The 16,034-nt window shown below is 45.1% G+C and overlaps 1 protein-coding gene across 1 annotated transcript in view; it reads left to right on the forward strand.

Annotated features, from left to right (window-relative positions):
- The window catches only part of ALDH1L2 (aldehyde dehydrogenase 1 family member L2), a 202,984-nt gene that overhangs the window by 129,757 nt on the left and 57,193 nt on the right, over positions 1-16,034 (forward strand). The window contains exons 14-16 of the mRNA XM_063927761.1: positions 11,150-11,220; positions 11,945-12,050; positions 13,184-13,271. Coding sequence (XP_063783831.1) covers positions 11,150-11,220; positions 11,945-12,050; positions 13,184-13,271 — 265 coding nt within the window. The remainder of the gene's footprint in view (positions 1-11,149; positions 11,221-11,944; positions 12,051-13,183; positions 13,272-16,034) is intronic.

A 16,034-nucleotide genomic window follows, 5' to 3' on the forward strand; every position in this document is an offset into this window, starting at 1 on the left:
GATCAGTGCTGGGCTTCATTGTGTACCTTTCGTAAAAAATAAAGCATTGTTAAAATTTAAAAAAAAAAATGCGTGGGGTCCCCCCTCCTAAGCAAAACCTGCCTCGGGCTCTTTGAGCCGGTCCTGGTTGAAAAAATATGGGGAAAAAAGTGACAGGGGTTCCCCCATATTTAATCAACCAGCACCGGGCTCTGCGCCTGGTCCTGGTTCCAAAAATACGGGGGCCAAAAAGCGTAGGGGTCCCCCGTATTTCTGAAACCAGCATCGGGCTCCACTAGCCAGGTACATAATGCCACAGCCGGGGGACACTTTTATAATGGTCCCTGCGGTCCTGGCATTACATACCCAACTAGTCACCCCTGGCCGGGGTACCCTGGAGGAGTGGGAACCCGTTAAATCAAGGGGTCCCCCCCTTCAGCCACCCAAGGGCCAGGGGTGAAGCCCGAGGCTGTCCCCCCCTTCCAAGGGCGGCAGATGGGGGGCTGATAGCCTTTTTGACAAAATGTGAATATTGTTTTTAGTAGCAGTACTACAAGTCCCAGCAAGCCTCCCCCGCAAGCTGGTACTTGGAGAACCACAAGTACCAGCATGCGGAGGAAAACCGGGCCCGCTGGTACCTGTAGTACTACTACTAAAAAAATACCCCAATAAAAACAGGAGACACACACCTTGAAAGTAAAAGTTTATTACATACATCCACACCTCCAAACATACATACTTACCTATGTTCACACGAGGGTCGGTCCTCTTCTCCATGTAGAATCCATGGGGTACCTGTGGGAAAAATTATACTCACATAATCCAGTGTAGATCGGTCCTCTTCTGTTCTTTTTGTAATCCACGTACTTTGCAAAATAAAAAAACGAACACCCGACCACGCACTGAAAGGGGCCCCATGTTTTCACATGGGACCCCTTTCCCCGACTGCCAGGAACCCCCCCTGACTTCTGTCTAAGAGGGTTCCTTCAGCCAATCAGGGAGCGCCACGTTGTGGCACCCTCCTGATTGGCTGTGTGCTACTGTAGTGTCTGTCAGGCAGCACACGGCAGTGATACAATGTAGCGCCTATGCGCTCCATTGTAACCAATGGTGGGAACTTTGTGGTCAGCGGTGAGGTTACTTTCGGTCAACCGCTGACCACAAAGTTCCCACCATTGGTTACAAATCGGGGAAAGGGGTCCCATGTGAAAACATGGGGCCCCTTTCAGTGCGTGGTCGGGTGTTCGTTTTTTTATTTTGCAAAGTACGTGGATTACAAAAAGAACAGAAGAGGACCGATCTACACTGGATTATGTGAGTATAATTTTTCCCACAGGTACCCCATGGATTCTACATGGAGAAGAGGACCGACCCTCGTGTGAACATAGGTAAGTATGTATGTTTGGAGGTGTGGATGTATGTAATAAACTTTTACTTTCAAGGTGTGTGTCTCCTGTTTTTTTGGGGGTATTTTTTTAGTAGTAGTACTACAGGTACCAGCGGGCCCGGTTTTCCTCCGCATGCTGGTACTTGTGGTTCTCCAAGTACCAGCTTGCGGGGGAGGATTGCTGGGACTTGTAGTACTGCTACTAAAAACAATATTCACATTTTGTCAAAAAGGCTATCAGCCCCCCATCCGCCGCCCTTGGATGGGGGGGGACAGCCTCGGGCTTCACCCCTGGCCCTTGGGTGGCTGGAGGGGGGGGGGGGACCCCTTGATTTGAGGGGTTCCCACTCCTCCAGGGTACCCCGGCCAGGGGTGACTAGTTGGGTATGTAATGCCAGGGCCGCAGGGACCAATATAAAAGTGTACCCCGGCTGTGGCATTATGTACCTGGCTAGTGGAGCCCGGTGCTGGTTTCAGAAATACGGGGGACCCCTACGCTTTTTGTCCCCCGTATTTTTGGAACCAGGACCAGGCGCAGAGCCCGGTGCTGGTTGATTAAATATGGGGGAACCCCTGTCACTTTCCCCCCCATATTTTTTCAACCAGGACCGGCTCAAAGAGCCCGAGGCTGGTTTTGCTAAGGAGGGGGGACCCCACGCATTTTTTTTCAACAAATTTAACACTTTCCCACCCCTTCCCACTGATAAACATGCACGGATCTCATGGATCCGTGCATGCCTATCAGAACACGGTTAAAAAAAGCAGGTCTGTTTTATTTTAGCACTTTTTTACGATTTGTATTTTTTCACGGCAGTGTTTGGCTATTGCCGGCAGTGTTTGTGAATTACACTTTTTAGTAAATTACCGAGTTCTACCAAATTACAGGCGTATTTGACCGATGGTGTATTCATTCGTAATTTTTTTCTTTGAGTTCCAAAAAAATACGAATGCCCTCATCACTGCCGTGATTTGAGTTTAGTAAATTCCCGAGATGACACTTTGAAGAAAAAACACCATCTCGGTCAAAATCGGGAACTTAGTAAATTTCCCTATAGGACTTTGGGGTACATTTACTAAGCAGTGATTAGAGCGGAGAAGTGAGCCAGTGGAGAAGTGCCCATGGCAACCAATCAGCACTGAAGTAACATCTATAATTTGCACACTATAAAATGATACAGAGCTGCTGAATGGTTGATGGGGAAATATCTCCACTGGCTCACTTCCCCGCTCTTATCACTGCTTAGTAAATGTACCCCTTTGTCACATAGGTGCATATTTCTTGTAGCATATCTTAAATAGGTAATTTAATTGATGTGAAACATATCAGAGAGTATTCACTAAGGACACTTCACAAGAGCTTTAATTAATTGAAGTTGTACAATATGGGTCAAATGAAGAGATGGGAGCAAAGCAAAAATAACCAGCAGATGTAAATGTGCAGAGACATTTAGAGTTGGGAGGGGTGTGTCATAGGGATGGCAGTCATTAGGTCGACATACATTGAGTTCACCACGTTTGGTCGACATGGTCATTACGTCGACATGCATTTTTCACAATTTCTTTCATTTTTTGACCTTTTTCATACTTGAAGATCCATGTATACTACGATTTGGAACGGTAACCTGTGCTGAGCGAAGCACCTTGCCCGAAGCATGGTGAGCTATGCGAGGGGACACGGTGCACTAATTGGGGTCACCCGTCACTTTTCGAAGAAAACGACACCAAAAAAAGTAAAAAAAAACTCATGTCGACATAATGACCATGTTGACCTAGTGATCATGTCCACCTCATGAACCACACCGTGTCATAGCTGAACTGTAAACTGCAATGTAAAACTAAATCTCTTGGGTATTGGTGCAGAATATATGTAAATACTTCACCCTTGCTGTACAACTTGGTCGGCCAGGTGCAGCTTTGCTGGTGTTTATTGCTGTGCTCCCACCTCTGAATCATCCAGTACATGTCACAGGTATGTGTATGTAAACATGTATCACGCCATTACACGTTATGCAAAGATGAGATTGTTTTTGAAAATATAATGAAGCTTGGAAAGTCATTTCTAGATGAAGGCAAAAATGTATAAACATTTTCCTATGAGCAGAAATTGTACTTCTGTAATGGAGCCCTATTGCATAAACATAAACCAAAATGATATAGGGCATTCATATTACATTGTATAAATGATTCATTAACATTCTCACAATGGAGATTTTTCTTCTAACCTGGATCTGATGCAGTTTAATACTACTGTGAAATAAAGTGACTTTAGCTCCAGTACAAAGCACCGTTTCTTAAATATTGTACAACAGTATTGCAATAATCAAAACGTATAAAGCAAATTCTTAGGGCACAATTCAGATCGCCTGACTATTATCTGTCTAGACTGCGAACACATTGCGCACGCGTGACCCGTGATTTTTCTGCAGTCGCATCTTGCTGGAATGCGATCACAGGTTGATTGACAGATGGCGGGCGCTCGTGGGCGTACATATGCCGTTTGCGAGGAGTGGTTGACAAAACGCAGGCGTGTCATGGCCATTTTCGAGGCGTGCATCTGACACCAGATGCGATTGCTGCAACTTAAAACATGGTGCATTCTCATTCTAAGTAGCCCTGTGTCAACCGCAACTGTCGATGGTGCTCGATTTTTGCGATGCATCCGCAATTCTGAGGATGCATTTACAGAATTGCAAACGTATCGGTGGGTGGCTTGTTTTGTGCTGGGCAAACTTTTAACATGCTGGGTGGCTCTTGCTGTACGATTCTCAGCAATTGCAGTTCTGATACAATTGCAGAAATGCAACTGAAGCTGAATACAAATCAGTCCAAAGTTACCGTAAGTGCAGCTAATTGAATTCCCCCCTTAATGTGACTTTGAGAAATTATATTCATGCCTTAGTGCTCTGTCTCTTGTAGTAGTGATATGGCAAATTGTGATTGATGGAGCTATCCTATTATAACTTCCTTACATGGGATGCAGTCAATATACTGGCTGTAAGGATCCCAGCATTCAGGAGACTGACGCAGGAATCCCAACAGACTGTGAAATGCCGACGCCCGGTATTCCCACTCGGTTGGTAGGTCCATGCCACCAACTGAGTGGGAATAGAACCTGTCGCAAGCAACCGGGCCTGATGCGTCGTGAGCAGACTCACTACTGGGATTCCGGCAGACGGGATGCCGTTGTCGGTATATTGATGCCGGCATATCATATCTATTCCCCTTACATGTAGTGGACAGCCTCAGCATTTAATAAGGATATCGTTGATGTACTGTATATACTATTGCAATCTTTTCCTTTATTCTTTTGCTAATACTACTATGCCTGGAGACAGAGCACTAAGGAATGAAAACCAGGTATCATGTCTGGGGAGGTTGATCCCTTGATGGCAGCATTTGCACTAAGAGCTGTGACACACTGCTAAAGTGTAAGTAGGAAGCCTTAGGGGAATTTCCCAGGACCTCTAGAACTTTTTTTTAATGGTTTTAAGATCACCTTTTGATGAACGAACTGCATTTGTCACTGTCTCAGTAAGAACTTTAGCTTTATATGTTTCGAGTTACTGCAACACTGTTGCATTTGGGAGACTTTATACTTGGTATTTACTGAGTGAAATTAGTTTCTTCACTATAGCATTATTATATGAATTTAATTCTTCATCGCTAGAATGTTAATGAATCATTTATAGCATGTGACAGCATTCCATATGGTTTTAGTTTATGTTTTAATTGTATGCAATAGGGCCCCATTATAGAAGCACCATTTCTGCATGTTATATACAGTATTTCTTTTTCATCCACTAGGGGTCACTGGAGTACTCTTGGGATATGGACGGTGCGTAGCAGGGAAGGCACATTTAAATATTTAAATGAGTAACCCTCTTCTTCCCTCCTCCATACTCCCAGGATCCTCAGTGTTTTTCATGTGCCTCAAGGGAAGCACATCATGAGCTCAAGGCTTCATTTTTTGATTTTACACTTTAATTTTTTTTTTTTTTTTCGTTTACAAGACAATCCCTTCCCCACTTACTAAGAAGTGTGGGTCCGGGATTGCACTCCCTCCAGCCGCTGCTGACACGTGGGCGCTTGTAGGAAAAGCACGGCTGTGTCAGCCAGGCAGCATACCATCCCTTCCCCACTTACAAAGAAGTGAGGGTCCGGGAATGAGCGGCCATCTCCTCCACATGAAAACTCCAGAGAACGCTGGGTGGAGGAGATTTCAGAGGAGGTTTTTTTTCTAATATGCGCTTCCAGCGCTGCTGCCGCCAGGAGAAGCAGCGAGAGGCTGCATGCGGTTAGCTTCCACAGCTACCGCAAGGTCAGTGCACTTCCCCACAGTCACAGGCTGCTCCCAGCACACAGCAGGTACAGGGAGCGTGCTCTATGGGTACTTCCGCCGCTGGCGCCCGCTCAGTATTCTCCCCGCTGACCTCCCGCTCTGCTGCCCGCCCGATGGTCTCCCCGCTGGCCGCCCCATGCTCCACGCTGGCAGGCCGCACACTACAGCCAGCGGTCACACACTAAATCAATGTGCGCTCCCACTGCCGCCATGAAGCCCAGCCGCGGACAGACAGGCTGCCGCTGCTGGGCTTCTGCTTCTGTCCCCTGCTGCCCTCCTGCTCCCTACTGCTAGCTATGATCAGCGGAAGAGAAGGCAGCTGGAGATCGCGGGGGGGGGGGGGGGGGGGGGGGGGGTATACAAAGTACTCCTGGGATATGTATGCATACAAAGTGCATTGTATATACATATATTTCATAAGCATGTCATGTGTTTGAATCCAAAGTCAGCATATATTTATGCATATGCTGTACTAATCTAAAAGTCTACAGGGGGAGTTATATTACATATGTATATGGGCATGGAGTTTCATTACATATGTATAGATATAGATGTGTAATATGTCATATATACATAGAAGGTATATTACATGTGGATATATTGTGGAAATATGTTGTAATATGTAATGTATGCAGGATCTGTTGTGGCTAACATTACTGTAATTTGATAATGGGTTTTTCTTAAGATATGGTGAAAGCACATGGCACTAAGCACATGGCTGGACACCATTTTAACTCCATTTCCTGTTTCTTTGTCCAGGAATTTTGCTACGGTCCTACAACACTTCCCCACTAGAGGAGCCGGGGTGGTGTTAGGAATTCGGTCACAGATTAGTGTGTGCCAGCTGCAATACTCTTCTAGTTTATACACACTTTACTTAAGGTAGGTACCAGTGTTATTTAAGAGAATCCACATGCACCGTGGGAATACCAGTCCGCATACGGACATCTACCCTGATCCTATTTGGGCTACATCTAACTGTATATAACAAAGTCAAGTCTTTCACTAACAGTAGCCATCAGGGGTCGCATGCTAACGTCGGCTGTGTTTCAGTCAGACAATTCAATGCCAGACCTTATACTTCTTGCACACACAAGGCCACCAGTCAAATAGTGATTATTCATAGAGCCAGTCATAACCTCATCAGTCCAGACGCAGGGTTCTGATTTTTAATGACACTAAGGAACCTATTTCAAATGCTGGTGTTTCTATGGGATAGAACGCAGCGACCGCCTGTACGGGTGTGGGTGTGGGTTCATTGTCTAATTCTATATTAAACCATTCTCTATACCAGAGTCTATGACAGCATTTCTTGGTGTCACAACTTTCCAGGTCCCACCTGCAACTATACTCAATGACCCGTCAGAGTGGACATTCACGCTATGCTAAAAATGTATATGCGGTAGTTGGGGTTTGGGTTACCGACGTTATAGTGGCATACACGACGTAGTTAATAGCCAAATCTGGCTTCAGACCAGTTTCTATGGCTTGCTACTTACATTAGAACATTGGCTGAGAATTTACGCATGACTGCTATATATGTCAGCCAGTTTAGTTCTCTGAGTTCAGCGTCAATCTTTGTAGTTGACAGACAGGGGCAGAGTCAATAGAAACGTTGCCTTACACGGTAATATGTTATTTACTCCTAAATTAGGAGGATTACGGTATCGCGCTCCGGCGTGAAAGTCTGTTTGCGGCTATTGCCACATCTGTTCTTACAAGAAAAACATCACCAGGTAAATCTTGTAAACCTCAGTCCTTTCGAGGCTGTCCTACAACACACACATGGTAAAGGACGTGGTTTTAAAAAAACAAACAAAGAAAAACACTCACCGTCCTTCGGACACAAAGGCTGCTGACAAGCCAATGGCATGGCGAGCTGTTAATTATCTTGTTTCTTCTTTTGTGCGAGCAATTTCGCTAAAGATGATTTATTTGACGTTATTACGGAGATCCATAGATCTGTGGATACACAATTTAGTGTTCAAAACTTAGAGTTACATTGTCTACCACCTTTGCAGTGGTTTGTCAAGGCAACATCCAAAATAAGCCTTGCTGTATCAGAGGACACAAAGGCAGTCCTGTAGACCGCTACTCAGTCTCTAGTAGATTCAAGGTTATTACAATCTTTTTGTAGTACCACAGCCGGACGGCTCGGTCATAATCCATATTGACCCTAAAGGAGACTCAATCAGTACGTGACTTACTACTTTTTTAACATGGAATTCATGCAGTCAGTAATTGCAGGTTTACAACCTCAGAATTCCTATTCTCACTGAAGCTCAAGGATGTGTACTTAAACATTCACATTTTAGCCACCACATCACGCATACTTACACGTTGCAGTACAACAAAACCATTATTACTTTCAAGCACTACTGTTTGGCCTCTCACAGCGCCTCGTGTAGTCACAAGGGTGATATCTGTGATAATGTTTATTCTCAGATCCCGGGTAGTGATAATGGTTCTGTGCTTAGATGAATTGCTCATCGACGCTCCGGCTCAACAACTGCTCCTTCAGAATACATTACTAATGTACAATGTGCTCGTTCAGCACGATTGCATTGACAACTTCTCCATATCAAGCCGGGTTTCGTGTCAAGAAATTGAATTCCTTAGAAACAAAACAGCACAAAGTAGTAGTTCTCTAGTACAGTTTGTGCTCGGTCCACAGGAAGTCTTGGTGCGCTTGCGCATGCGACTGTTAGGAAACATACGGCCGTCTTTAGAAGCACTCTACTTCGAAAGTGGCATTCACGATCTCTTCAAATTAATCTTCTCGCACAGTGGTCAGGCCTTTGTCTACCAATTCGTTAGATAGGGCGCTTATATCTAAGGGCCAGAGTATCTCTATTCTCGTGGCACCACATAATCAATCAACACAGGGAGATTGGTCCGAGTCTGGACTTACATACTTCAGTTGACGAACACAAGTCTCAGAGGTTGGGAAGTAGTAGTCCTACATAGTCTTTCACACCTGAAAAGATTACCGACAATAAATGTCCTAGCTCTCAGGTCACTGTACAATACACGGTGACAGGAAGTTCACATACTCCAGTCTCAGGTGATTCAGGTCAAGTCAGCAAAGCGACGGTAGTCGCATAAATCACTTAACAAGAAGGACTTCACGTCGCATGGCTCTGCGAGAAGGGTTTGCATCACAATTTGTGCCGAGCTTCATCAGGTGATATTGTCGGCAGGTTTCATTCCAGAAGTCAACTTCTTAATTACAGTTTCAACCTTCAGGATTTTCATCCACAGGGATGGACGTACATTCAAATATGTGCTAGATGTTAGTTCAGAGGTGCAGATACCCTCAACTGGAGCTAATGGCTTCTCGCCAACATCGTCAAACTCCCGATAGGTGTTCAAAAACATCGTCAAACACCCGATAGGTGTTCACATCAAGAAATCCAATGGCACTGGCAGTGGATGATCTCACATTAGCGTGGCAATACACCCTCGCCTATCTGTTCCACCTTTTACGCCGATTCTTTCTCGGAGGAGGAGGATCAGATGACAGTCCACACCAGTCATGCTAGTGGTACGGATTGCCGAGGGTTACTTTTGGGCCATCTTTGGTCGCTGCCACTACGACCAGACATAATACAATAGGGTCTGTTCCTTTAACCTGATTTTAGTGCGGCAGATTTTGCCAGGGTGGCGGTTGAAACCGTCTTTTTCAAGATGACAGGCCATTCCAAAATCTGTGATACAACCATGTAACGCCCTACAAAGCCAGTTACATCAGCTCATTGTCAGTATTTGGCAAGCTTATGTAGGCTGGTGTGAAGTTCAGAAGTGGCTGTCTTCCTTCAGGTTTTCTCGTCTTCTGCTGTGGTTACAGACTAGGTTAGATGGAGGACTACATTTACCTACTCTAAGGGGCCAGGTCTCTGCCTTGGCAATTTACTTTCAAAGGCGTTTAGTCTTTTTTGCCAACAGTTTACTCTTTTCTGCAAGGTATCGTCCCTCCATTTGTAGCGCCTACAGTGCCATGGAACTTCAGTCTGTTACATTTCGTACAGTTCTAATTTGAACCCTTATACCACGCGGAAATTGTATTTCTACCATAAGAAACAGTGTTTCTCCTAGCCGTAGCGTCGGCAAGGCGGGTTTCACAATTGGGTGACTTGTGTTGTAAGCCACCGTATTTAAGATTTCATGATCCTAGAGCGGATTTTCGGCAAATTCCGTTTTTCCTACCTGAGTTAGTATGTTCTATTCACATCAGTTAACCAATCGTAGTTCAGGTATCATCTGAACGTACATGAATTCCAACTACTTTGAAGGTGGTACGCGCACTACGCGTTTATGTAAGCCGAACAACATTTCGTAACACGCTTACATTGTTGTTTCTCTAGGAAGAAGGTAAGATGCGTTGGACAGATTCCAAGCAGACTTTGGCCAGATGAAGTAAGCTGACCATACGTCAGGTTTATCTTTATGCTAGGCTACAACAGCCTACATCAGTTCGTTCCACAGGTTCTGTGGGAACTTAATCAGTAGCAGGTCATACGAGACCGTACGGCTACATAGTCATCGGTGCACACGTTGTGCGCTTTTACAAGTTTGATACGTTTGCGGCATCAGCTTCTAGCTTTGCCGTCTAGTGTTACAGGTGCCAAACAGCTCTCCCGCCCAAGGGGGAAACTTTGGTACGTCCCAAGAGTACTCCAGTGACCCCTAGTGGATGAAAAAGAAAATAGGATTTTGGTACTTACCAGGTAAATCCTTTTCTTTGAATCCATAGGGGGCACTGGACGCCCACCCATAGCAGTTTTTCACTAGCTTGTGGTAAGTTTAGGAAACCTTATGGTAACACGGTATAACCATCTAATTATGATGGTATAGAGATTGTTATTTATTATCGTGTCAACTTTCTAGTTGTCCGTTACGTTAGGTGTCAACTTTATTGTTGTCCGTAATTTTATAATGTTATATGTAATTCTCCATTGTTCACCTCTCTGTCGCTCCTATTCGGCCCAGTAAAAAACAGTGAGGATCCTGGGAGTATGGAGGAGGGAAGAGGAGGGTTACTCATTTAAATATTTAAATGTGCCTTCCCTGCTACGCACCGTCCATATCCCAAGAGTACTCCAGTGCCCCCTATGGATTCAAAGAAAAGGATTTACCTGGTAAGTACCAAAATCCTATTTTTTGTGTTTTGAAGTCTAATGGGATAGCATTAGTCACCTTTATGTGTGTGGGCAGATTCTATATCAATGTCTTACTTGCATTTATACAGGATGGAATACTGATTCTGGCTGTTTAAAGTCAATGTTAATTTAGCAGTATCTGCTCATTAATTCACATTCCTAGAGAGATAGTATCACAATGAGTAACATACACAATAAACTTTCTTTCTCTACAGAATGAATTACAAGCTCTGTAATACTATACTGTTGTGTTTATACTGTAAACAAATAATCTTATTTTATTAGGGTTCTACAATTCCAATAAATCAAGCTCGTCCCAATCGCAACTTAACATTCACTAAGAAGGAGCCACTTGGGTGAGTTTTTGGTATTATTTTAATGATATTTTAATGATACCTGCTCCCACTTTTATTGCTAAGGTACCCTGGAACAATGTGGAAAATGGAAATGAAGTAGAAATATTTCCTGTACCCTTCTTGACTGGTTAGTTATGAAATCAGAAGGAAGTGCAGAATTTTGGTGAAAGGAGGGTATATCTGATTTATATGCTGTATATGCAATGTGGGTATAAAATACAGCCATGCAAAACAATGGGGGATCATGTTATAAGGGTACCTGGAAAATCGCAGTGGCACTTGTCTATGACACAAGTCTGCTAATTAAGAATGATTGAGGTCAGTGCAGAATTGTTATACTAATCTTATCTGCCACCTCATGGATTAAAGTGCTCCAGTAGTAAATTGTGAATATTAAATATTTACAGTATATGTGCATTGTGTGATTATTTTAATATATTAATAACAAAATATGCAAGCACTTTAAACATTACCATCCATCCCCTGGCTTTTATCATGCAGGTGTATTTGTTATGATGTACGAAGAATAATTCATCCACGTATGTTTAATCTGTTACTTTCCTATTGGTGTACCTCTGTCTCCCCAAATAGCAACGAATCCTAGTCTGATTGGTTGTTCTGTAACCCAATCTAATTCATGCAAAATATAAGTCTGTGATATTTTCCTCCGTGTATTACATAACTACATCTGATGTGAAGCTGTATTGCTGTGTTCCGTTCGCAGTGTTTGTGCAATTATTATCCCGTGGAACTACCCATTGATGATGCTGGCATGGAAGAGTGCAGCATGCCTGGCTGCAGGGAATACACTTGTCCTGAAACCTGCACAGGTACATTATATTACCATAACCCTCCCCCAGCATTTTATCAGACTTCTCTTGCTCTGTGTAGTAACCTACAGTAATTCTCAATACAATGGACCTCATGCAGGTCCGGTCGCTGCTGCTTCTCATGTGCAGGACCTGTTCTGTTAGCACTGCCAGCTAGTAAGGGGAGCTGAGTATGGCACAGGTATCATTCATGTTACCATGACCACCATGACCAATTTCACTCAGGAGACATTAGTCCACTTATGTTTATTGCACCTATTATATGATTGATTGTTGTTCATTTTTTTTATCCATCAATTACTAATGATCAATTCATTTAACCCAGGATAGTCAATTTAGAAACTCAGAGGAACAGAGTAGAGCAGATAATCTCCCATGTGAAGTAAGTTTGTGCTAATACCTCCGCTAGTACACGAGTTGAGTCCCTGAGGCTTGTACACGAGTTGAGTCCCTGAGGCTTGTACACGAGTTGAGTCCCTGAGGCTTGTACACGAGTTGAGTCCCTGAGGCTTGTACACGAGTTGAGTCCCTGAGGCTTGTACACGAGTTGAGTCCCTGAGGCTTGTACACGAGTTGAGTCCCTGAGGCTTGTACACGAGTTGAGTCCCTGAGGCTTGTACACGAGTTGAGTCCCTGAGGCTAGTACACGAGTTGAGTCCCTGAGGCTAGTACACGAGTTGAGTCCCTGAGGCTAGTACACGAGTTGAGTCCCTGAGGCTTGTACACGAGTTGAGTCCCTGAGGCTAGTACACGAGTTGAGTCCCTGAGGCTAGTACACGAGTTGAGTCCCTGAGGCTAGTACACGAGTTGAGTCCCTGAGGCTAGTACACGAGTTGAGTCCCTGAGGCTAGTACACGAGTTGAGTCCCTGAGGCTAGTACACGAGTTGAGTCCCTGAGGCTAGTACACGAGTTGAGTCCCTGAGGCTTGTACACGAGTTGAGTCCCTGAGGCTAGTACACTAGATGAGTGAGAAGCTTACAGCTGAAAGGTTGACATTTCGTTGCAAAGTCGCCTTCTGAATTGTTCATGTAGGGTTTTGTAGTCATGTACATCAAGGAAAAATGTTCCACTTTTCTTCTGTACACATAATTTTGTTTTTTGTATGTGTGACCTTATGACTTTCATGCTTTAGGTTACTCCGCTGACAGCTTTAAAATTTGCAGAACTTGCTGCCAAGGCAGGTATACCCAAAGGTGTTATCAATATCCTGCCTGGATCAGGTAAGATATATCTATAGTGAGTGTTTCACAATTTCTAATTAAGTACAGTATGTTTCTGCTCATGTGACACTATCAGAGATACTTTCGAAGATGATTTCCCACACTGGAGAAGTGGTTGGAAATGTGAAAGACCGATTTCCCATGTTCTTGTATTAGTACTGTACTGGTCAATTACTTTATTTATCTATTTATTTATTATAAACATTTACTTCCTTCTGGCATATTCTGTTGCACTTTACTGATGGGAACAAAACAGTAATAAAACGAGACTGGGTACAGACAAAGCGGTAAGGGGGTCTTGGCTCTAAAATTTTCAATCTATAGGGAAATAGGAATTTGATACATGAAGATAAATGTTACATACTGCATTTTAACAAAGCCAGATTACTGAGGCTCTAGGCAAGCTGTTGGTCATTTGGTTGTGTGCATGTAGAAAGAGAACAGGTGTGTTACATGTAAAATGTTTTCTCTGACGTCCTAGTGGATGCTGGGGACTCCGTAAGGACCATGGGAATAGACGGGCTCCGCAGGAGACTGGGCACTCTAAAAGAAAGATTAGGTACTATCTGGTGTGCACTGGCTCCTCCCTCTATGCCCCTCCTCCAGACCTCAGTTAGAATCTGTGCCCGGCCAGAGCTGGATGCACCTAGTGGGCTCTCCTGAGCCTGCTAGTAAAGAAAGTAATGTTAGGTTTTTTATTTTCAGTGAGATCTGCTGGCAACAGACTCACTGCTACGTGGGACCGAGGGGAGAGAAGCAAACGTACCTGTTCACAGCTAGGTTGCGCTTCTTAGGCTACTGGACACCATTAGCTCCAGAGGGTTCGAACACAGGCAAAGGTCCTCGGTCGTCCGTTCCCGGAGCCGCGCCGCCGTCCCCCTCGCAGAGCCAGAAGATCAGAAGTTGGTGATGAAATCGGCGGCTGAAGACTCCTGTCTTCATTAAGGTAGCGCACAGTACCGCAGCTGTGCACCATTGCTCCCACTGCACACCACACACTCCGGTCACTGTAGGGTGCAGGGCGCTGGGGGGGGGGGCGCCCTGGGCAGCAATAAGAATACCTTTTGCATAAAAAAGACACATAATACAGTCTGTGGCTGTATATGTGTAAAACCCCCGCCATTTTTTAGTCAGAAACAGCAGGACAGAAGCCCGCTGCTGAGGGGGCGGGGCCTTCTTCCTCAGCACACCAGCGCCATTTCTCTTCACAGCTCCGCTGGAAGGACGCTCCCCAGGCTCTCCCCTGCAGTCACCTGGCACTAAGAGGGTAAAAAGAGAGGGGGGGCACATAAATTTAGGCAAAAGGTGTATTGATACAGCAGCTATTGGGAAAAATTCACTTCTGGTAGTGTGTATCCCTGTGTATATAGCGCTGTGGTGTGTGCTGGCATACTCTTTCTCTGTCTCCCCATAGACCTTGTGGGGTCCTGTCCTCAGTCAGAGCATTCCCTGTGTGTGTGCTGTGTGTCGGTACGGCTGTGTCGACATGTTTGATGAGGAGGGTTACGTGGAGGCGGAGCAAGTGCAGATAAATGTGGTGTCGCCCCCGTCGGTGCCGACACCTGATTGGATGGATATGTGGAAGGTCTTAAATGACAATGTAAACTCATTACATAAGAGATTTGATTATGTTGCTGCCGGGGAACAGCCGGGCTCTCAACCCGGGCCTGCCCAGGCACCTCAGAGGCCGTCAGCGTCTCAAACATGCCCACTATCTCAGTTGGTTGACACAGATGTCGACACGGAGTCCAACTCCAGCGTCGACGAGGATGAGGCACTATTACAGCCCAAAATGACTAAGGCCATCCGATACATGATTATTGCAATGAAAAATGTATTACACATTTCAGAGGCTGACCCTGTCCCTGACAAGAGGGTAAATATGTTTGGGGAGAAAAAGCAGCCAGTGACTTTTCCCCCGTCACATGAATTAAATGAGTTATGTGAAGAAGTGTGGTCTTCCCCTGATAAGAAAGTGGTGATTCCCAAGAGAATACTAATGGCGTACCCTTTCCCGCCAACGGATAGGTTACGCTGGGAATCCTCCCCTAGGGTTGACAAGGCCCTGACGCGCTTATCTAAAAGAGTGGCCCTGCCGTCTCAGGATACGGTTGCCCTAAAGGAACCTGCGGATAGGAAGCAGGAAGGTATCTTGAAGTCTGTGTATACACACTCTGGTACTCTACTGAGACTGGCTATTGCTTCAGCTTGGATGTGCAGTGCTGTTGCAGCATGGACAGATACTCTGTCAGAGGGGTTGGATACCCTGGACAGGGATACCGTATTGCTAACACTTAGCCATATTAAAGATGTCGTCTTATATATGCGGGATGCCCAGAGGGACATTTGCCTGCTGGGCTCTCGAATAAATGCAATGTCCATTTCTGCCAGGAGGGTCTTATGGACTCGGCAATGGACAGGGGATGCCGACTCTAAAAAACACATGGAGGTTTTGCCTTATAAGGGTGAGGAATTGTTTGGGGACGGTCTCTTGGACCTCGTATCCACAGCGACAGCTGGAAAGTCGACTTTCTTGCCACAGGTTTCCTCACAGCCTAAGAAAGCACCGTATTACCAAATGCAGTCCTTTCGTTCTCAAAAAAGCAAGAGAGTCAGAGGTGCATCCTTTCTTGCCAGAGGCAGGGGTAGAGGAAAGAAGCTGCACCATGCAGCCAGTTCTCAGGAACAAAAGTCCTCCCCTGCTTCCACTAAGTCCACCGCATGACGCTGGGGCTCCACAGGCGGAGCCAGGAGCGGTGGGGG

Source organism: Pseudophryne corroboree, chromosome 6 (assembly GCF_028390025.1).
Source record: "Pseudophryne corroboree isolate aPseCor3 chromosome 6, aPseCor3.hap2, whole genome shotgun sequence".
Taxonomy (NCBI): Eukaryota; Metazoa; Chordata; class Amphibia; order Anura; family Myobatrachidae; genus Pseudophryne; species Pseudophryne corroboree.